Here is a 22290-nt window from a genome sequence, read left to right on the forward strand (position 1 = left end):
GGCTGTTCAAGGAGTCCCCAATATTCATGACGCTACATTATTTACAGCCAATACTTTCGGAATGAAACTGTTCTAGGTAAGTAGGCGAAACTCAAGCAAATCAGCATATCTATTTCATATTTTGAAAATAATTTCAGTTTTTAAGAACTGAGATTCTTCGTTTCTGATTTGTGTCTCGCCGTCGGGACTCTGGCACTCATTGGCAAAAACTTCTCATGAAAAAATTTCCAAGGGCATGAAACATGGTTGGAAATGAGAAAAAAACTTGGCAATCTAAGTACTGATGGGTCTTTCAATATTCAATTACCTAATTAACCGATCTAAGCCGCCTAATTATTTCATAATCTCGAAAAATCATCGTTTAGTCCGATTCAATAAAAGGTCACGTGATCTTTTCCCGCCATTTTGTCTTACAAATACCAGTTCACCAAAAAAGAGTGCACTTTCTTCAGCAAAAACTAAAAAAACTAAGTTAGTAGGCCTTATAGGGCATTCTACATAGCAAAACAAGCCTACGTGTACATATATCTACAAAAACTGATAGTGGCTCAATATTTGAAGTCATGACTCGTGTATGTAAAAACCGTTAAACTTTTCTTACGAATTCTTTGCCAGACGACTATAGAATATATTTTAAACAGTTAAGAGCCCATTTGGTATCTCTTTGTAGTGCATTTTCTTAGGAACACAAACAAACAAACAAACAAACAAACAAACAAAAACAACTACAAAAACACCTGTTTTAATAAAGTTAGTCACCAAAAACCTAGAAAGCTGAGATCACTGAGAATTATGGGAGATATTTCATATCCAACAACAAGTAAAACTTTTGACACAAACACACACACATATATGTATATATTTAATTTTTAAGTGGTATTTATACAAGTACTTTTTACAAGTAATTATCACCGTTAAAATTAAAAAAAGAAAGAAAAAATGACGACGTTTATGTAATTCATAAGCGGCATTCTTATATTTTTTCTGCGATTTTAAGTTGATCTTCTACGTATCTGGACTAGTTTTTCACTCAGTTTGTCATGAATTTTTGAATCATAAATTTTAAACTGGAATTGCAAGACATCAAATTTTCTCGTCACGTAACAATAGCGCAGCGCAACTGTGACGTCATGAAAACGAAGACAAAGGCGAAATTCGGACAAACAAACTTACAAGTTTACTTTCAGCAGATAATTTTCACAGCCGATCGCAGTTGATCTTAGTTTACATGGGTTATTATTGTAACTTCAAGTAAATATAATAAAATCGGTTCGTATAATCGTCGTAGCTGTTAAACAGAATGCAACTCTGTTTGTCCGAATCTTTAAGCTATTTTTAGAATCAGTGCGCTGCGCTCTTGAAAGTTAATTATCTAAAATATTTTCATTAAGTTAATTTTTTTTATTGAAAGAAAATAAACTGAAAAATATAAATTACTATGGGCTGATGGCATAAAAGTCAGTGATTTCAAGCAGCTATGTCAAAGGTTATCCTTTGGAAACCTGTGCTAAATACAAGTGGCAACATGAATAAATAATGATTCACCAGTTAATTTCATGTTTAGACTACTTAAGATTTCCCTGTTAAACAGCAAAAAAAGATATATAAACAAGCTTATGAAAAAACAGGCAAAACAAATGTATTGCTTGTCAATCAAACACTACAAACAATTTTCATTAAGAACTGTCTTAATTCTCGGATTTATTTTTTTGGTGTTTTTGTGGAAATCACTCGATATCTCAATTGAATTTGGAAAGCCTTTGATCAAAGGAGATTTGTATACTTCTGTAGTTCAAAAGAAGAGTTTACGATCGAACAATGAACGAACCGTGAAGTTAATTCTACTTTATACCAAGTTTTTTGGAGACTTCTGGAATGATCATCCATCTTTAGGCCCTCTTCGACCACCCATCCTTCCTGGAAGAGAAGCCTTTGATGACTGCGATTACAAATGTGAAATTACATACGAGCATGATCTATTACCATTGGCCGATGCAGTTGGATTTCATGGCCCTGATATTCATCTGTTATCGTCGAATTCATTGCCAAATCGAACCCGACCTGATCAAATTTGGTTTTACTACATCCTCGAGAATCCGACAAACTGTAATATTTCTTCTTCTCTTAATAGGATTTTTAACTGGACGATGTCTTATCGACAGAATTCAGAAATTTATATTCCATATGGGAAATATTCCTCTTTAGAACCTGGTGACATAGTGAAGGAGGTTGACTTGACGTACAAAGACTTGTTCGTTGCTTGGATGGCTAGTAATTGTAGAGAAACAGAGCGGAATACTTATGTCGGAGAGCTACAAAAATTTATACCAGTTGATGTATATGGACACTGCGGTAGATTTACCTGCCCTCTACCGAGACGCTCGTCTTCTTGTAGGCTACTTTTAAAGCGCTATAAATTTTATCTCGCATTTGAAAATGGTAATTGTCATGATTATATCACGGAGAAATATTGGGATAACGCTTTGGAAAATGATATTGTTCCTGTCGTTATGGGTGGAGCAGATTACTCGAGTCCCGCGCTGGCGATCCCGAACTCGTACATCGACGTGCGGGACTTTGATTCGCCTAAAGACCTCGCAGAATACCTCATTTATCTTAGTCAAAACGATTCGGCTTACATGGAATATTTCCAATGGAAAAAGAAGTATAAACTAGTCGCTCCAATGAGAGCGTGTCCAATGTGTACGGCGTTGTATAACCAAGAACTTTACGATCCTCCAAGAACTATAGTGGATTTGGGAAAAGCCTGGTCTAAGTCAGACTGTTGGTCGCTAAATCTTTTGAATAAATCAGAAACACAGACTAAAGGTATCAGTAGAACTAGTGAAAGCCCTATTTTTATAGAACCTTTGGATCCGACTGACACTGCGAATCGACGATGAGGTCACGTGGTCGATAATTCCAACCACTTTCTAACACAGGGATCCCAAGATTGCGAGAAACTTGACTCTAGCAAATAACTGGATACAAAAGAAAGCTAGCTTGCGTGCCGCAACCAAACGTTACTCTGTATTAATCAATGCTAGTAAAAATACACAGGTGATTATTGAAAATCTCGCGCGCTGATTGGTCGAGAAACTCACACTATCACAAGACAATCACCTCCAGCGATAATCCAAAATGGCGGCCATCCGCATCGTTGCTGTTACTGGAAAAAAAATGTCTTTTATCTTCTTTTTTTTCTTCTTTTTTTGAAAGAATCACCTGTGTATTAATACTAAAACAATTATTTGCCTCAACCTCAGGGAATATCGGGGACTCGCGTCTCGGTAAATAATCCCCGATATTAATTCACTTCGCCTTCGGCGAATAATTGTTAATTATAACACTGCTAGTTGTGTATTACAGCCGGAACAGTGAACTGGCGGCAATTTTTTTCCGAGCCCCGCAGCGACGAGAGAAAATACAACTTCAGGAGTAAAATTATCCCACCGGTAATGCCTAATTATAGCAGTGCAATAAATTGTTTAATGTACGACAAGCAAAGCTGAGAAAGAGTACATTAAAAACAACCATTTTTATTGTAATGAAGAAAACTTGCAAGTCACTAGCCGATCAATAGTCCCCTTCACAGTTCCCTGCGACATCTTGAAAGGTAGCCGTACCTTTGCATCGAAGCGAGACGAAAGGTGAGCTTACAATGATTAATTGTCCAAGGTGTTAAAAAGGGTCCCTATCATTGTAAGCTCACCGTTCGTCTCGCCTCGATGCAAAGACACGGCTACCTTTCAAGATGTCGCCGGGAACTGTGAAGGGGACTATTCAATGTAAACGTAACATGTCAAATCGGACATAATACCGAGAAATGATTGGCTAAGAAAGAGAGTCAACAATTTCTATTGGCCAACGCATCGCGCTGACGTCTGTAAAAAACGTTTTGTTCTCGACCACTCAGTCGGTCAGTCGCTCGGTTTGTCGGTTAATGAAATTTGACGTCATTTTGTAGGGAATAGGCCTTGCGACCAGTAGATCGATAAAAGAAAAAGAAAAACAAAGGAAGAAAGAAAGACAAAACAAAACAATTTAAACGAATCGAAATAAGAAGAGAAAGAAGAGAAAAGAAAACAATACATAAAGAGCGCAAAGGATTTTCGCTTAGTCAGATGTAGTGCACATGAAGGAAATAAAGATCTGCGGGTAGTTTCAATGCTATTTTCGAAAATAGTTCACCAAAGGGGATTTATTGGTGAAATAAAAAGAAATTCGATTTTTCGCGACTGTCCGGCGATTCTTGGCATTTACAGACAACGGCTCTTAATGAACGAAACAAGTTTCTAATCTACCGGATGATGTTGTCAAGATGACAACGAAACGTCGTCTGGTTTCATTAGTTTTCACATTAAACATGAATAATAATAATATTATAAGTGTGTTATATCAAATAAGATAAAAGAAAGAAAGAAAATAAATAAATAAATAAAGATAAATAAATAAATAAAATAAAAAAAAAAAGAAAGAAAAGAAAGAAAGAAAGAAAAGCAAGAGATGTAGATTCAAAGATAGATATAATCCGAATAAGAGAAGATGGACTAGCTACGAGAACGTTTATCAAGATTTTTCTCGCTTCCTTCCTTCCTCCACTATCAGAAACTAATACTCTTCTTAAATTCCCAGTCCTAATATTTGTTTATTGTTAATAATTCACGCCTTCTAAAGTTTACAGTTTACACTTAGTACAGAAACCCAAAACCTTAATGGCACTTTTTTGAGAATTGAACGGGAAGTCTAAATATAATTAGTTTTAGTAAAGTGCTATCTTACTCAGCCAACGCAAACGGTGCTCCAAAAACAGGAACAATTATCGCCACCTTTCACCAAAGGATATACTAAAATGCAATTTCAATTGCTACTTCAATGGTCTAACGTATTGTACATTAGTATTTGACCTTGAGAGCGTGTTTCTTGCTAAGGCAGAATCCCTTTCCTCGTGGCTTATTCCATCCGTTAATCGGAACATCGATGGTATAGGAACATCTGGAACTAGAACTCCAACGTCTTGTCGCCGCCATGAGACACCGACTACCATTTTAAGCGATTGTCTATAATGCGGTATTCGCCATGCATATAGTATCGGGTTTAGCGCACAGCTTAGCGACAATAAACAAACAGAAAAAACCCTAGCGATTGCTTTGCTTTCGTTACAATCCATGCTTTCTTCTTCCGCGTGGTCGTCGTCTTCATGAACATGGTGGGGTCCATCACATCCCTCTGAAACTTTTTCCACGATTAAATAGGGTATCAAAGACGCCAGAACTACGAGCATTATCAATAATATCGTCACTATGATTTTCTTTTCAAACTGGAGATTATGCATATGGATACGATTGGACCTGCTGTCGCTCTGATGAGCAAAGACAGCGTTTCTTGAATGCTTCCTGAAAGCCAAATACGTTGCGATAAAAATTATAAGTAACCCGGCGATAGGAACGGTTGTTTGTAAATGGAGGTCTATATCATGAAGAAATTTTTCAATGGATGGTGCGAAGTGAGTCGCTTCAAATGTAGCGATGGAAATCCAGATGAAAACATTCGTGGCTGCAGCACGCTTACGCGTTACGAAAGTGTTGTACTTCCACGGTAGTGTTATAGCTAAGAGACGGTCTACCGCTAGAACGACGAGAGTCAAGATAGAAATTTTCGTTCCCACATGAGAACCAATGGATACAATATTATCAAGGACTGAAACTTTATGTCCCGTTGCCTCAAGCAACAGAGTCAACGCGTATGTAGTTTGAATGAAACTTCCCGCCAAAAAGTCGCTTGTTGCCAAACCTTGAATGAAGACGGTGGTAGCTCGCCTTTGGAAACATTTCAACGGATCCTTGTGTAGAGTTAGCAGAAGAAGGATGTTTGAAATTGCAGATATTAATCCAAGAACGAGACTTAAAATAGCTGCAAAAATTTGCGCCCAAAACATAGGTTCGTCACCGTGGTCTTGGTGATCCTCTGTTTTATTCGCCACATCACTAAAGTTCATGTTGTAAAGTTAGAAGCTAGCAGTTCGAGATTGAATTGAAATATCTCTCCGACCGCTGAAGTGTACATACTGTCTATCTTACAGCACGTTCAACCAGTGGGACGAAGAGCTGGTTCCATTTGATTGGCTCTCACGTCTCCAGCTGCCTCGTTCAATAAGTTATACATGTAGGTTTGTTAATATGGTCCATAATGTCCAGCAAAGACGCAATGCAATTTTTTTTTCATTTTTGTGCCTTATTAATATTTTCTTAACTAATGCCATACACATTAATGTTTAAAATTGGAAGAAGTATTTAAATCAAAATCTTGCTCAAAATCCATGACAATTAAGTTATCTTCAGGAAAACATTCAGTTAATAGATGAGAATAAACTTTTCTTTCACCTAAAGCTGGCTAAAACGAAGGATATATAGAATGTTTACGTTAAGTTGATTATCGTCAATTTTTCATCTTTTTTTCCTTCTTTTTATATTTTTATATTTCTAATTTGTAACCTAAGCTATTTTTTCTTCCCAAAGATATATAAAATGTCAAATGTTTAATGAATATTGCCGCTTAATTATTGCCCTAAATTTTTGAGTCTTTTTTATTTTTCTTACCTTAGCTATTTTCGCTTCCCAAAAATGAAATTTAAACTGATGTTTAATGAATATCGCCGCTTAGTCATCGGTCTTAAATTTTGGGGCTCTATTTTTTATTTTTTTTACTTAAAGTAATTTTTCGCTTTCCAAAGATAAAATCATAATGTTAGAAATTTCAAAAAATGAATGTCATTATTATTATATTTTTTACAATTTTTATTTTGCTAATTAATAGCTATTCGTTTTTATTGAGAAGTTTTCTTCAAAACGGTTGTTTCAGCTTCAAAACTCTTCGCAATTTTGAATTTGTGTGTGTGTGTGTGCAAAACACTCGAATTTATGTCATTTTTTTGTAAAGTAAAAAGGTGTTTTGACATTCGCTGGTCACGATTGGACATCTAAGTTATTAATATCATCCGAATAAGATAAAAATAAACTTTATTTTGGCAATCCTCCTTTAGATTAAGGCGCTTTGGCTCTTAAAATTCGACATTCATGGAATTTTACCCTATTGACAAATGATTTGAGTCTAAGTTTCATTGGCCAGTAAGAAGAACCAATCAAATTCGATTGCATATTTTGGCTATTTACTAATTTTATGTGTTCTTAGCACTAATCATTAAGTTTCGAATATAATTATTACTGTAAATCTTGCAATTGGTTGACGGAACCGTAAGTGAGATGAGCTTGTTTAATTAATGAGTTGTTCTCTCTTGCCATGAGAGTTTTTCTACGTATTCAAAAAAATATGTTGTGGTACGCTTTTGAGATGAAAAAAAAAGTCTCGTTGCACTATTCACGAGCATGATTATTAAAGCTACAAAGCTAAAGGTCAATATTGTTTCAAAATACAACTTGTTCATGACATAATTATTTAATTTCTTATTCCAAATATTAAGAAAAAACCTGCTTCTGAATAATCTTTTGCTCATCTAATAAGCTATTAAGAAAACATTTTTTCCGCTTCTATAAAATGCCAAAGAACAGAGCGCGCTGTCATATTACCAAACTTACGGCTTTAAATGGATTCCACAGTCTCAACACTTTAATTATTGCAATATATATTTGTTTTTAAAAACGTAGGCAGATGTGGAGCATATAATGTTCAATTAGACCAAGCAGTTTTTTAAAGCCAATACTAATGTAACTTGGACAAGCTTTTGTTTGTTTTGAAAGTAATTTTCTTTCTTTCTTTCTTTCTTTCTTTCTTTCTTTCTTTCTTCTGTCTGTCTGTCTGTCTTTCTTTCTTTCTTCCTTTCTTTCTCTATTGTAAATATGTAAAGGCTGCAAAATCTTTATTTAACCCATAGAGTTTATCGTTTGCATCCTCCACATTTCAAGAGTTACTTTTGTAATTTATAGTTTACTGTTGCGATGTGTGGTAATAAATTAACATTTTCCATTTTTTCCTTGTTTTTCATTCAATCATTCATTCTTTCTTTCATCCTCTTTACCAGCTTATTCTTTCTCTTTGTATTTATTTGTTTTGATTTATTTATCCATTATTTTCTTCTATCTTTTTTATTTTCTTTTTTCAATTACATCTCATTCAATCGTTCTTTTTTTATCCATTCTTACAGTTTATTATTTATTTTTGTATTTGTATTTCTTTATTTTTTCGCTTCCATCACTTATTCCTTTCTTTCATATTTTCTTTTCTTTTTCCTTTACATTTTATTCAACCATACACTTTTCCTACATTATCTACATAAATACAATTTAATAAGTCTAGGCTTTTTTCCCTCAAGATTTTGCCTCTGTCCTTGCGGCGAGAATTGGCGGATATTAGAGAGTTTTAGATTGACTTTTTTTTCTCCCCGCAAACGGCAAACGTGACCACGTTTTCATAGTTTTCGTGTATTTTACTTTACCTTTTACAAACCTTCTCACCAAGCGCAAATACGTTTTTGTTTTTCTACTACTTGGACTTTTTTGCAATTCTTTTTCAGTAATTTAAAAGAATTTTTTACTGGTCAACTGACGTTTCACGTTTGCCGTGAACGTAAATCTAAAACTTTTTATTAACTTTCCTACGGGGCCCTGGAAGGGAATCCGGAGAATCCTCGAATCCGGCGCTTTCTCTTTTTTAGCTTTTATTTACCATTTCTTTCTTTCTTTTATTTTATTATTTTTCTTTTCGTGAGGGTCATATGATAAAATGCTTATTGACTGAGTTAGGTTGGCCTTACGGGAAAATATTTGGCTCGAGGTGATGCCGTACGGACCGAGCACAATATTTTCCCGTACGGACCGACCTAACTCAGTCAATAAGTACATAGTATTTTACATAAGCGGTTCTTGGTAATAATAATAATAATAATAATAATAATAATAATAATAATAATAATGATGATGATGATGATGATGATGATGATGATGATAATAATAATAGTGATGATGATGATGATGATGATGATAATGATAATAATTAATACAAGACCAAAACAACCCAGGGAGATGTAAGTTGTAGGCTGTGCGATAAAGAAGCAGAGACCCTTCCACACGTTCTGTCAGGATGTTCTACACTGGCTCAATCAAAGTACTTGGACCGACACAATGCTGCTCTGAAGATATTATTCTTTGAGAAGTGCAAAGATCTTAAATTAGTGGAAAGTGTTCCCCCTTGGTACTCACCTGTGACTCCAAAACCTATCTATGAGTCGGATGATGCTAAAGCTTTCCGGGCTGTACCGGTGTATGCTGAACACACCTACGTCAAAGCCAATAGGGTGGTTGTACGATTCGTGGACCACAAGGCAAAGCAAGTCTGGGCAGTAGAAATGAGCTGTCCCTGGATTGAGAATCGTGAAAAGAAAGTTGAGGAGAAGGCAATCAACTACGGTGCACTACTCTTGGAGTTAAAACAACAGCACCCTGGTTACAAGGTACAGCAATGCAATATCATAATTGATGTATTGGGAGGATGGTCAAAGAAGCTAGAGCAAACTATGAAGAAGCTTGTTGGTGCCCGATCAAAGTGTGTTTTGGAGAAGATGCAGAAAGCCATCATCTCTTACTCGCTCCATATAGCACGAACATTTAAAGCAACTTTTATATAAGCTTGAACTTTTTTTTATGATCTTAGGATACTGTTACAGATTTATAGAATATAGAGGGTTTTTTTTTGTTGTAAGAAATTTATTGTAGCTGATTGTATATATATATATATATATTTTTTTTTTTTTCCCCGAACCATTTTAAAGACAATGATTTTATAGGGACATCTATTTAAATTTATTGTAGTTAGTTTCCTTTTAGACTGTATAGTTTACGCTGTGCGCCCTATACAGGTCATAGATTTTTGCATCTATACGTTTTAGTACTGCACATAATAATAATAATAATATTAATAATAATAATAATAATAATAATAGTAGTAGTAGTAGTAGTAGTAGTAGTAGTAGTAGTAGTAATAATAATAATAATAATAATAATGATGATAATAATAATAATAATAAAAACCGAGATTTCCTTGATAGGCGTGTCAATCCCAGCAAAGCGAAATGTGCCCCTAAAACAAATAGAAAAACTCTCATAGTACAAATATCTAGAAATAGAAATTTAAAAAATGTGGGGTATGGAAACAAAAACCATACCTATTGTCATTGGAGGACTGGGTTTAATTCACAAAGGACTAGAACAATATGTCAACCATTTAAAAGGGGACATCTCTATCACAGAAGTACAGAACATTGCTCTCCTTGGAACTGCACACATCATTAGAAAAACTCTCATGGTTACTTGATTCTTGATTTCTTTTTTCCCTTTAAATTGATTTATTTTATTTTTTATTTCAATTCCACCTCGTATTGTAAATATATTCTTGTTTTCCCAAGTCCCATGGATTGGACTCGGTAAACTAAGGATTTTGTAAGCAAAATTGAAGCAAATTGTAAATAAAGATAATAATAATGATAATGATAATAATGATAATAATATAAAAAAATAAAAAAAATAATGATAATAATAATAATTATACAGCTTCTCATTAATCCCATATAGGTAACTGTCCAATTATTTTCTTAATTGGACAGGTCTTGTTGATATGGGATTAATTAGGCAGCTATATAATTAATAGGTAATGGGATTTAATGCTCCCTAATCAAGAAATAATTAGACTCGAAAAATTCCTCTGACTGCCAAATTGGACTCGGCCTACGGCCTCATCCAATTTTGTCAGTCCTCGTCGGAATTTTCCTCGTCAAATTATTTCTTAATTGGACAGCATGGAGTCCTATTACATATACTAATAATAATGATAATAATAATAATAATAATAATAATTTGATGAATTTTCGTAGCGTTATATATTACACTCTATAACGCTTTACAATGAATTTTCGAAACATAAAAAATATAGAAATATGTGTATATATATAGAAACCCTCGCATTCTGTCCAAGCCGGCCCATCCATTTACACTAACAACATGAATGGATACCGTTACACGAAATGATTTGATCGAGCAGTACTTTCGTTTGGGTTTGGGTCATATATACATTTTTGCTTTTCTAACTTGTTGTCATGCTGTATCACTAGTGCAGTTTTCGTATGACTGTGAAAAGCTCAGTGCCGTAAGCGTGAGGTGCCGTGACCGTGATGCTTTCTAGAATTTTTTAAAATCAACATTAAAATTGGCTGATTTTTTCACGCGCAATGTGATTGGTCTGGCATTGCCGTGACCTTAGCGTGACCGAGTCCGCGCCGTGTTTATGCCGTGTCTCGGGTATTTGATTGGATGGAGAGTAAATTCTCGTGCAATGTGATTGGTCTGGCGTATCCCTTGCCGTGTCATGGCCGTGTTCGTGCCGTGAATTTTTCACAGTCATACGAAAACTGCACTAAGCCAGATAATCACAGCTAAGGACAGGTAATCAGAGGTAATCAGAGGTAACGACAGGTAATCACAGGTAATCAGAAGTAATCAGAGGTAATCACAGGTAACGACAGGTAATCACAGGTAATCATACATAAGTACGGGTAATCATACGTAAGAACAGGCAATCATGCGTAAGTATAGGTAATCATATGTAATCAGTCCGGGATTCGCTCCAGATCTGGAGAGCGGTACACGTCACGTTTCTATTGTTTTCTGCTTCGATGTAAACATTGCAGTCACGTTACATAAGAGCTTCTCGAAATCCAATATTGGCGGACGAGTACAAGTGAACGATATCTCGAGTACTTTTTACGGTTCTGAGGGTTTATTTAAGTGCTGCAAATGAATGTAAGAGCAATTTTTAATCAAATATTCATGGCATTCTAATATAGATAGAACTAGAAGTCAAACTTCGAGGGTCGCACTTCAACGATAATGGCGGTAAAATGTGAAAAAATAGGCTGAATTTTTTAAACGTTTAATGTCTGTACTTTAAAGTAAGCTACAGTTTCTCTCATCGACCAAACCATAGATATGTTTTATTGTTTCAAACAAGTTTTAATTTTTTACGTTTTCATGTCTCTGTGACTGCCACAAGTCTAGACGTCTGCGTTTTTGATTTTATATCATCATCATCATCATTATCATCATCATCACTATTCATCATTTATCGGAAAGGAAGAGGGGACTGGGTGAGAAGATGGGGTCCTTGATGAGTTATTCATAAGGAGTACGTTAAAATGCTAGAAGCATACAGGGGCCGGTCGCGAAAAAATTCTGGTTATTCTAATGGGGATCGTAGAAAAATGCATTTTTTCTGTTTTCCTTTCTAAGCCCCTGCCTTAAATAATTAATCGTCCTGTGAAAGTAAATTTGATTGGCGGTAGCAAAAATACAAGAAAACTGGCATCTGAAGCTGCTTGGGTCGCAGAAACATGATACTAGTCTAAATATCATTATATTAGATTAGTTTTTATGGTCTTTTAACATAGGATTGTTCCAGTTTATTTTTGGTTTTCTTGAATAGTTTTCTCGATCCAGTCCCTATACATGCTGACACGTGCAAATATGGTGAAGTGATTGGACGAGTTACACGAAGGTCCACCCCAGCTTACCACGCCCTGCTGTACCCACTGACCAATGGCATTCCTATGACATGAAGACCAACTGGTTAGTATCAATATGCATCTCATATTTTCCCAAATCGTTGAAGATTTCAAAATTGCGCCAGGATACATGGTCACATTCAGAGTCACATTCGCAATACACCAGTTTCGCAATCGGTAGATTGCATACAGCTGCTTTTGAAGACCACGTACTCAACCACACAGGTTCATCCTCGTTTGTAAGTCAGCTATTCACTTATATCAATTAAAGTCCGTGGGATTTCAAGACATTGGTATTATTCAAGCTACACATTCTTTTGCAAATGATTTGCTCTTAAGCGAAACTGAGCCTCTGCTGATGAGTCTTTAGTCGTAAAACACAGCGGTATTTACCACCTTGGTATGGCGAATGAGAAAAGACACTTACAATTACGATTACAAACATAGAATAATAACATTTAGTATTTTTACACTAGTGAATATATTAAATCCGGCGGCGCGCTCATTGGTCACAATTTACGTCTTATGTTGCTATACTCACCTAGTAAAATTGAATATAACGCGCAAGCGCACGCTCGTTTGTCGATGTAAATATTCCCCGATATTTAATAATAATTGTTAAATAGAGTTTTACAAATCTTACCTGCACACGAACGGGCCTCCGCTGTCACCAAAGCAACCGCTGATCTTTGTTTTTCCTTTATCGCCGGCGCAGAGCATACCGGGAGTTATGACGTGCGCTTCGTTAAGAACGCCGGTTTGGCATAGAGTACTGGGCGCTACTGGCATGGGGGCTTGTTGGAGGACTGTGCTGGAGTTACCTGGGTGTGACGTCATACCCCAACCTACAAAAGGTAAGCAACCAATCAACAACGGAATAAAAATAGCCCTGCTTATCGGTCTAGTTTACTTAATAGACAAAAAATCTTACATCACAATCGAAAAAAAATTGCAGTATCTTGCAATCTGTTTTATACAATAAAAGGTAAGTTCTGTGACTGAGACCCGCCATCATGTTGACAAAGTTACTTGTTTGTCCCCTTCTGTGCTTTGAGAGTTTTCCTCTTTTCTCAAAAATTAATTTCTGAAATTCCAACTCGATCATGGAATGAGGGTGAGAAGCGGTTTGTTAGCTATTGAATATGAAGTGCTACCCTGTTAAAACAGGGAACAGTTTAATGCTAACTCACCTGTGATATAGCACTTGGTCTTAAGTGGTACCATTTCATGAGGACTCGGCAGACAAACCGTGTTCACCAATGCGTTGATCCTGGCTGGTTTTGACAGTTTGAGCAAAGTGACATCGTTGTTTATAGGAACAGGTTTGTCATAATTCTCATGTACAATTATCTTATCAACCTCAAAAATCTGCTCCGAACCCTCCTTTTTATTATGTTTGACGTCACCTAAATACACACGGTACATCGCGGGCTCGGGTTCTAGTATACAATGAGCAGCGGTCAGTACCCATCTCGGTGCAATGAGCGAACCTCCGCAGGTAAAACCAGTCTCTTTAATGTGTAACCAGGCCTGCCATGGCCACTCCCCTAGTGATGCATCTGTGCCGGCGATGACGCGGGAAGAAGCAACAATTGAACGACCACATGTTGCTATGGAAACGATGAAAAATATTTAGTGAAAGAAGCTTTCCAAAAGGACGTCGACATGATTCTATCAAATGACCAGTGAAGCTCAAACAAACTTGCATTGCTCCACGTAAAGACGCCACTGTAATGTTACGTTTTAACGTAAACATTACTAGCAACGTTGCGGAAAAGTAAAATCAAGATCTACTTCTGCAATATCTTGTCATGTCAAGGCTATGCTGTTTGGAGAACATTGAATTTGTACCAAGGTAGACCTGGGCTGATATATTTAAACTGCAAACTCGGGTGCCTCGCAGATGAAATCGGAATTTAGCATGTAAGATTTTGCAGAGGAGAAACTTACGAGCGTTTGTTTGTGAACTTGGAACAGTATTTCCTTTGGTTTCTTCCTCTGCAGAAGATAAAAACAGAAAAAAACAAATTTGTGGGCTGAACAAGAGAAAGTAGCTGTGCTACACTAATGTGGAAATGGCACTCGGTGCAATAAAAAATCCATTTGAAGTTTCAAAAAGGAATGGCATCTAGAAGAATACCCTTATTTTGCTGCTCCTGCTCCTGCTCCTGCTCCTGCTCCTGCTCTGTTTCTTCAATAAGCTTGTCGTCAGAACCTTTCTCGGCATCTAGAAATTTAAGTATCATCAATCAATTGAATATTAATCAAAAAGATTGCGATAATTTGTAAAATTCGCAAAAGATCAAGAGATAAAAGCATGCCGGCCATGTTGGTTGTATTTAATTGCCTATTGATGAAAGGTAATTATCGAAACCAATCATGCATACGAGAAAAAAACCATTCGTGGCTCAGTGAACGCCAGAGAGTCTGTGAAATGACATCTCGCCGATTAAATGGCCGAAAAGGGAGCATAGGAAAAACAACCAAATAATTAGCAATAATGTTTGTAAGATTAATTTTAGTTATTTTCAAGTAACGATTGGGAGGTGCTTATCCCAGTCTTGCTGAATCTTATGTAACTGAGCGCTGTCAGTAATCGACTGATAACCCCACCCACCTTGTAGGAGAGAAATCTCTGTTAATTTTGATTAATTGTTAAATTTTATCTTAGTACCTGCTAGGTAACTATGTAATCTAGTAACTGTTAAGTTGCTAAACTATTTCATGTAATATAAATGTTGTAGTTTTAGGATAGTTCAACCTCAGCCTCGTCAGCGTGTAATTATTCTTTAGAATTTGACTACAGTCCGCAGTAATGAAAGGAATTTACACATCAACGAACAATTGAAACACTTAGAAATTTCACAGGTTGTAGGCAATTTCTAAAGAATATATTACACGCTGACGAGGCTGAGGTTGAGTAACGGGATCCGTGAAATGGCCTATTCCTCTTAGGGAATTGGGAACTAGCTCATAAATATGCTTACTTATAGCTAGCCAATAGAAATGATTGTAAGAGATATCAGTAAAGCTTCTGCTTGATGTCATCTCATTAATATTATCACTACACCTTTTGCTGTTCATTAACAGAAAATGTACATTCATTTGTGCCAATAGACGTATCAATAACGTGTAATGTACTTTCATCAACACCACAAGTAACATCATTAGCGCGGATCAACTTTCAATAACGACAATTGAATATGCGTGTACATTCATAGGCATCAATGGACAATCAATAGCGCATTCGTACATTCATATGCGCGGAATGTATTTTCTTGTACGCGAAATTCAACTTCAATAGACCTTTTGCATATAAGACACGTGTCCGTTGTACCAAGACGTCCCACTTATCAAGCACCGTGATAAGATAATGAGGGTTCTAAAAGCATCATTATCACCCTATGAATACATGCCATTGTTGATGAGCAATCTTACTATGCAAATTAACGGTTCTTTTAATTGGGTGAGGTGGGAGGGAATATTCTTCTTTTGTTTTGTTTTAATGGACGAATGAATGGAGGAAGAATAGTGATGAGTTGGCGACTGATTGATTGGATTCGTTTTTATTCCTTGTCACAACGAAAGTTTCAATAATGTTAATTCATTAGAAATCTTCGTCTTCTATTTCGTATAGTAAGGCGTTGAATTCGCACTCGAGCAGCAGCATTACGACGTTGTAAGTTCAGTATCGGTATTCTTATCCTTATCACGATTTCTTCAAATGTTTCTATAGTTTCCCCGGTTAGATACCAAAATTCAGTATTCGTGGCGAGTTTATAAGGACACTGTAATAATCTCTGCCACCGTTCATTTCGGAACAAAAGACACCCATACAATCCAGGACGTCAAGTGGATATTCATCACGAGCCAAACCCTGAACGACTAACAATGCTATGAAACACTGAAGCCATGCTAAAAATTTCAAAGGAAAAAACCGGGTATTGTTTATAATTCAGAATTTAGTATAATGTCAGAACAATCACTGGAATTTGACCAAAGAAAAAAAGGAAACGGTGGTGGCATATCTTTGATAAATAAATAACAATGGTGACTGTGGTCACTCAAACTTTCCAGTACAAGAAGGACACCAAAAAGTCGAAGATTGATAGCGTCCTGGACATGCTTCCAGGCATGATGGACAGCGTCAAATCAGCCGCGACGCCCATAAGTAAGCTGTCGCTAAGTGGCAAAATCTTTCAGATTCTGAATAAGGTATCAGTAGACCTTACTAGTTTCTATTTCCTCTCGGTAAAATTTTGGAATACTATTCCATTTGGTAGCTTAAACTCCTGGTCATCTACATACTTAGGCTGGTTTCACGACTAGTCTGTTTATTGAAACCACTGGTCTATTGATAAAGGTCTACTGATACCTTTATACATGTTTCATTTGTTTTTTCGTTTTTCTATTTTTAAGATTTCTTTTCGAACGATATTTTATAGATACGGTTGGCGTATAAAAGACACTTAGTCGAGTATAGTTTAAATGAAACTGCACCATAAAGGAAGCTAAAATCGTGCATGTATTGCGTAAGAAAAATTAAAAGCAAAAGAAATTTTGATATTTTGTTACGAAGACATCAATGTTTAAAACAAAGATCTAGTAGAGTATTTCCATCATATCCGTAAAACTTTTCGTAAGGATTTTTACAAATTAGCTCGAGCTAGATAAAATGTAAATAACAATATAAATACCATAAGATTTTTTATAGTATTGGCGACCATTAGCATTCCATTCAACACAAATTAATGGTAAATGAAGAGACAAATTAACAACAATGAAGTGGAGGCACTTACAAATACACAAAACTTTCTTTATAACAGGCATCCGACCTTTTTGTTTCATGCTTTGCCCCTGGACACCCCATAATGCATTGCGATTGAAGGTGATCGCCTTATCACAAAAATGCAGGTTGTAAATGGTATTTGGGTATCATTTCACATTCATCTTGCAAATTCATATCCCAAAAACGTCTCTCGCGATGAATAAACCTTTCCCCAATTCGCTTGAAATGGAGGCGGTCCTTGATTCTTTTCTTTATCAAGGCCAGCCTCGACTTGAAACCATTTTGTGTTAGGGAAAGATCTATTGAATGCTAATCGACTCCATAACTGTAAAAACAGTCTTTTACGAGTTCCCCTTAACACAATGGCCGCAGTATCGTTGAAGTAGTCCATATTGTTTTTAATGATTGTTTCTGATAAATGAAACACGAAATACAAAACACATATTTTTCAGCGTGGGTATAAACTGAAGCAAAATTATGGCAGAAATGGAACATTAGAGCCGACATGAAGACCGCTAGTAAGAGGAATATACTCATTTCCACGTGCCTGAATAACAATGACAGGGTATAAGTGAGACATTTCGGGACACGGGACACATGTCTTATATGCAAAAGGTCTAATAACACCAAATGACAAACAATTGCATTTATGGACAATCATTTACCCAAAAGTGAAAATTCATTAGTGCTATTAGCATAATCATTGACAATCTATAACGCGCTTGGACAATCATGAGGGTCAACGTTATATTCTATAGCGTGGTTCGACAAACATTTGCATGATTCAAATGAACAAACTAATAAAACATATAAAAAACTCAGGAAACTGCCTCCATAATATCGGCTGCATAGGAGAATAGCAATTAGCTCACTTAAAGCAGCAATCAAAGCCGACATCAGCCGTCCAGAAATCCAACAACATACGAACGATCGGGCCTAGGCAAGACGACAAGGGATTGCTCTAGGTCTCTACAGAACGCAGTTGCTAATGGAAGGGTTCCAGAGAAATGAGGCAACTATCACTATCGCTAAATGTGGTCAGTGGTTCAGATATATGCAAACGTATTTGCCACGATGTATAAATGGCGAAGAAATTGAAGGCTAAAATTAAAAAAGAACATTTATTGGGTAAATGATTGTCCATAAATGCAATTGTTTGTCATTTGGTGTTATTGAAGTTGAATTTCGCGCACAAGAAAATACATTCCGCGCATATGAATGTACGAACGCGCTATTGATTGTCCATTGATGCCTATGAATGTACACGCATATTCAATTGTCGTTATTGAAAGTTGATCCGCGCTAATGATGTTACTTGTGGTGTTGATGAAAGTACATTACACGTTATTGATACGTCTATTGGCACAAATGAATGTACATTTTCTGTTAATGAACAGCAAAAGGTGTACTATTTAAGTGCATGCAGCACAGAATTTAGTGGTTAGTCGTTCATAGTTGTTCCTAATTGTTCTTAGTTGCTCTTCTGAAGCACTTTTTTGTAGTCGCAATCGAAATAAAGAAGAAGAGAGCCACAAAAGAAAAAAGAAATCCTATGTGTCTGAAAGGGAAGAAATATTCCCCCATTTCCCCTCGTGATGACACATATGACACATAACTCAATATTTGAGTACTGATTCTACATTAAGTGAATTAGAAATATAATGATAACATATGTTTGTATAATTAGAGTGAAGCATCTTGGAGATATTAAGGTTTGTACTTCCAATAACATTTTTGGCCGACTAACCCCACGTTCAAGCGATTCAGAATAAGTTTTAACGGTAGAAACAAAGGCTTTAATTTTCATGAAAATTGGCTTAATGCCGGTTCGCTTTTCTACCTCGGTCATCCACAGGAAGCCCGAGTAGGAAGTACTTACCACAGTATCCACACGTCCACGCACAGTTCATTTTCATCTCGTCGGTTGTTTCATGATTGTCACAATGTCCTTGATTCTTCATACGAGCGCATCTTGCGTTCCATATGCGATCACCGCATACCTCTATTTTTATGCAACAGTATATTAGTCACGGTGTATTTAATGTTTTCCCTTTGATAAGCAAAAAATGTCATATTTCCATAAGGTTTGGAATAGGATAACATTATGACCAGGGTAAAATAGGATGTACAGAATGGTATCTGTGGATAGCTGACTTATAAACAAGGCTCAGCTTGTGCAAATAAGACTGTGGTCTTCTTAAACAACAGTATGCTTCGAATGCGAAACTAGAGTTTTCTCAATTTTCCTTACTGTTTCTCGATGTCATCTCACATGTAGTGTTTTACGGGGGGAGGAAAATTAGAAAACCCAAAGAAAAATCCTCGTGTCAAGGTAGAGAACAACACGTAAAAAATCTAGTAAACAAAACATTAAATAAGCTCTATTCACATATGGCGCAGCATTCCAAACCGCGATCAGACCCGTAGGAATCGGAGGTGAAAGAAGAACTTTTATTTTTGACGCTTCATGACCTTTGCTAGTCCCTTTGCTACCATTCTTTTGCGATAAAAGGAGTTAAAACATTTGAATAAGAAAGCGAATCCGAAGAGGATTCTTGATATCCAGACAATCGGCTAACTTGAAAAGAAAACAGGAAAATGTGGTCTTAAATAGGAAACAGTATCTGCAAATTTTGTCAGTCTACAGAACAGCTGGTGTTGGAAACAAAATCTACATCTCGCCTTTCGGTATATTTACGGAATAGAAATTAAGACTTTGTTAAGTCTCTCGGCTAGTCTCTTCCTTTTCCTTGAAAGGTTTTTTTCTCTGGGTAATCCGCTGTTTTCGCCCAAATCTATAACGAGTTAATTTCCCGATTGATCTGTGAGTTCGGTGGCTGTGCCCTCACTTTGACAAAATAAATAAATAAATACAAAATGAATAAATAAATAAGTAAAAAATAAATAAATAAAGCATAAAAAATTATCTGTATCTCATTCTCTCAAGCAAGGATATTTAAGGGATATTTAATCCAAAAAATAAGAATTAAAAAAGCAAATATAAAAAAAGAATTAAAATAAATTAAAATAAAATAAGAGTAAGAAAGAAAATAAAAATAAATTATGCTAGAAACAAAATATTTGGAAAACAAACAGTATATAAAAAAAGTTAATATTCAATCTTCTATAAGAGAGTTAGTCGTAGCTATAAATAAAAAAACAGGCTTAATGAAGCGAAATTACTTTAAAACAGGCCTAACCAATATGTTCAGTTTATCATACCTCGCAAATAATCCTCCAATGACATCTCCGTATTTTAGTCACGTGGCGATCCATTATTTTGCGATATTGGGCAGCAAACTATTGGATTGCTAAAAAACTAGTTATTGCACTATACTAGTCTTTTTATTGCAAAAATTATTTGTTCGATATAATAAAACACCTATAGGATTCATCCTCGCCTATTATGACAAATATTTAAGTCTCAACTTCAATATCCTGCAATAATGAGCTTGGTAAGTTTTTTCATCTTTTCACGTGTATAATTTACCTTTTTATCATACTGATGGATGAATCCCTGATAAGAGAATAATAATATTGCCCGAATACATCGCACTGAGCTTTCATAAATAATTTAGAAGATAATGAAGATCTTCAATTCTTACCAATGGGGTTATCTTCACATGTAAAAAATATTATACGATATCTTTATTTGTGAAGATGTCACATTTTAGTAATAGAGAAAAGCAGATATTTCATTGATGGTTATATGCATAAAATAAAAATAAAAAAAAATCATTTTCCGGTATCACTTTTTGTTTAGGTTATTCGTTTTATGCAATATTTCTACAGGCAACCCTTTTTGAATAGGTGTGGTTTTCCGTTAGATGCGGGTAATGAATACCTTGCTTGAATGAATTATCACGCTCGCTTTCAAAAGACCAATCGTATATTCTGGTTTAGTGATCAAACACAAAAACAATTCGAGTTGAGGCTCCGGGGAAACAAAAGAATCACATGTTGTTTTACAGGAGCCTCGACGCAAGAACTATCAGGTGCTTGATCACTCATTCAGAATGTCGAAAGTTGCGTGTTGATCTTTTGAGAGCGAGCGTCTGTCAGACATGGTTATGATAATTTATTCAAATAAACGCTTCCTCTAAGAACTAAACACGAGAAGGTAATTGACCAGTGGCTTAACAAGGTGACAGATGGTTAAGGCCATCAAAAAAAAAAAAAAAAAAAAAAAAAAAAAAAAAAAAAAAAAAAAAAAAAAAAAAAAAAAAAAAAAAAAAAAAAAAAAAAAAAAAAAAAAAAAAAAAAAAAAAAAAAAAAAAAAAAAAAAAAAAAAAAAAAAAAAAAAAATTAAGAGGAAGAAGAAGAAAAAAGAAAAAATCGTAAAAATGACCAAAAAGAGAATTGATAGAAGCATTCATTTTCTCATTTCCCTTTGAAATCTTTCGTGTGTTGTGCTTGTGAATTCTCAAGTAGATTCAAATTATATTCCCTTCAAAGATCGATCCAGAGCCCTTTCGAGCATATGGATGGTCGATTAATGATTATTCATAAACATTATCTAGCTAGCAAGCAAACATATTAGTTTGTTTTGAATATTAGTAATACTTTTTATTGAATATTAATATTTCTAGAGCATGCTCGCGACTCTAAAATTTCAAAACGTTGCTGTTCAGATAAGCCACTATTCGCTCAAAATGTTGCGACAAACAGAATTAACTAATGAACCTTCAATACGACTTGAGATTGATAAACTAAGCATATTTAAACTATTGTCCTATTCTTACCGTCCTCGAATTCTCTTCCAAACCGTATTTCCCCAGAAACAACTTGGAAAAACAGGCAAAGAAACAAAAGGCGAAAAGCCATCGTAAGCTTCCGTCAGTCTTGAAGAGTCAAGTCCCCTTGTAATTCAAACATCGATAAACCCATTTCCTCTGCGTTTATTTGCTTCCTCATTTTGGTCGCCACGTGTCTATTT

At 35.6% G+C, this 22290-nt stretch overlaps 4 protein-coding genes across 4 annotated transcripts; 2 read left to right on the forward strand and 2 right to left on the reverse strand.

Moving 5' to 3' along the window:
* Nucleotides 1-1637: 1637 nt before the first annotated feature.
* Nucleotides 1638-3142, forward strand: LOC116308437 (3-galactosyl-N-acetylglucosaminide 4-alpha-L-fucosyltransferase FUT3-like). Its single transcript, XM_031718857.2, has one exon. The coding sequence runs from the start codon at nucleotides 1638-1640 to the stop codon at nucleotides 2901-2903; it is 1266 nt and encodes a 421-aa protein (XP_031574717.2). The 3' UTR covers nucleotides 2904-3142.
* A 1377-nt stretch (nucleotides 3143-4519) lies between these two features.
* LOC116308427 (uncharacterized) lies at nucleotides 4520-6170 on the reverse strand. Its single transcript, XM_031718845.2, has one exon. It carries the CDS (start codon nucleotides 5996-5998, stop codon nucleotides 4868-4870), a length of 1131 nt encoding a protein of 376 aa, XP_031574705.1. The 5' UTR covers nucleotides 5999-6170; the 3' UTR covers nucleotides 4520-4867.
* A 1215-nt stretch (nucleotides 6171-7385) lies between these two features.
* LOC148911899 (uncharacterized) lies at nucleotides 7386-9688 on the forward strand. The gene is made up of 2 exons (XM_089028346.1): nucleotides 7386-7412; nucleotides 9020-9688. The coding sequence occupies exons 1-2, from the start codon at nucleotides 7386-7388 to the stop codon at nucleotides 9638-9640; spliced, it is 648 nt and encodes a 215-aa protein (XP_088884472.1). The 3' UTR covers nucleotides 9641-9688.
* Nucleotides 9689-11921: 2233 nt separating this feature from the next.
* Nucleotides 11922-22257, reverse strand: LOC116308478 (chymotrypsinogen A). The gene is made up of 7 exons (XM_089028424.1): nucleotides 22097-22257; nucleotides 19234-19356; nucleotides 14706-14792; nucleotides 14516-14563; nucleotides 13756-14175; nucleotides 13209-13410; nucleotides 11922-12608 (listed from the first exon to the last, which is right to left on the reverse strand). Exons 1-7 carry the CDS (start codon nucleotides 22176-22178, stop codon nucleotides 12464-12466), a joined length of 1107 nt encoding a protein of 368 aa, XP_088884550.1. The 5' UTR covers nucleotides 22179-22257; the 3' UTR covers nucleotides 11922-12463.
* Nucleotides 22258-22290: the final 33 nt, after the last annotated feature.

This window comes from Actinia tenebrosa, unplaced genomic scaffold, assembly GCF_029948245.1.
Source record: "Actinia tenebrosa isolate PJP-AT-01 unplaced genomic scaffold, QUT_ActTen_1.0 PGA_scaffold12__29_contigs__length_12842862, whole genome shotgun sequence".
Lineage (NCBI taxonomy): Eukaryota > Metazoa > Cnidaria > Anthozoa > Actiniaria > Actiniidae > Actinia > Actinia tenebrosa.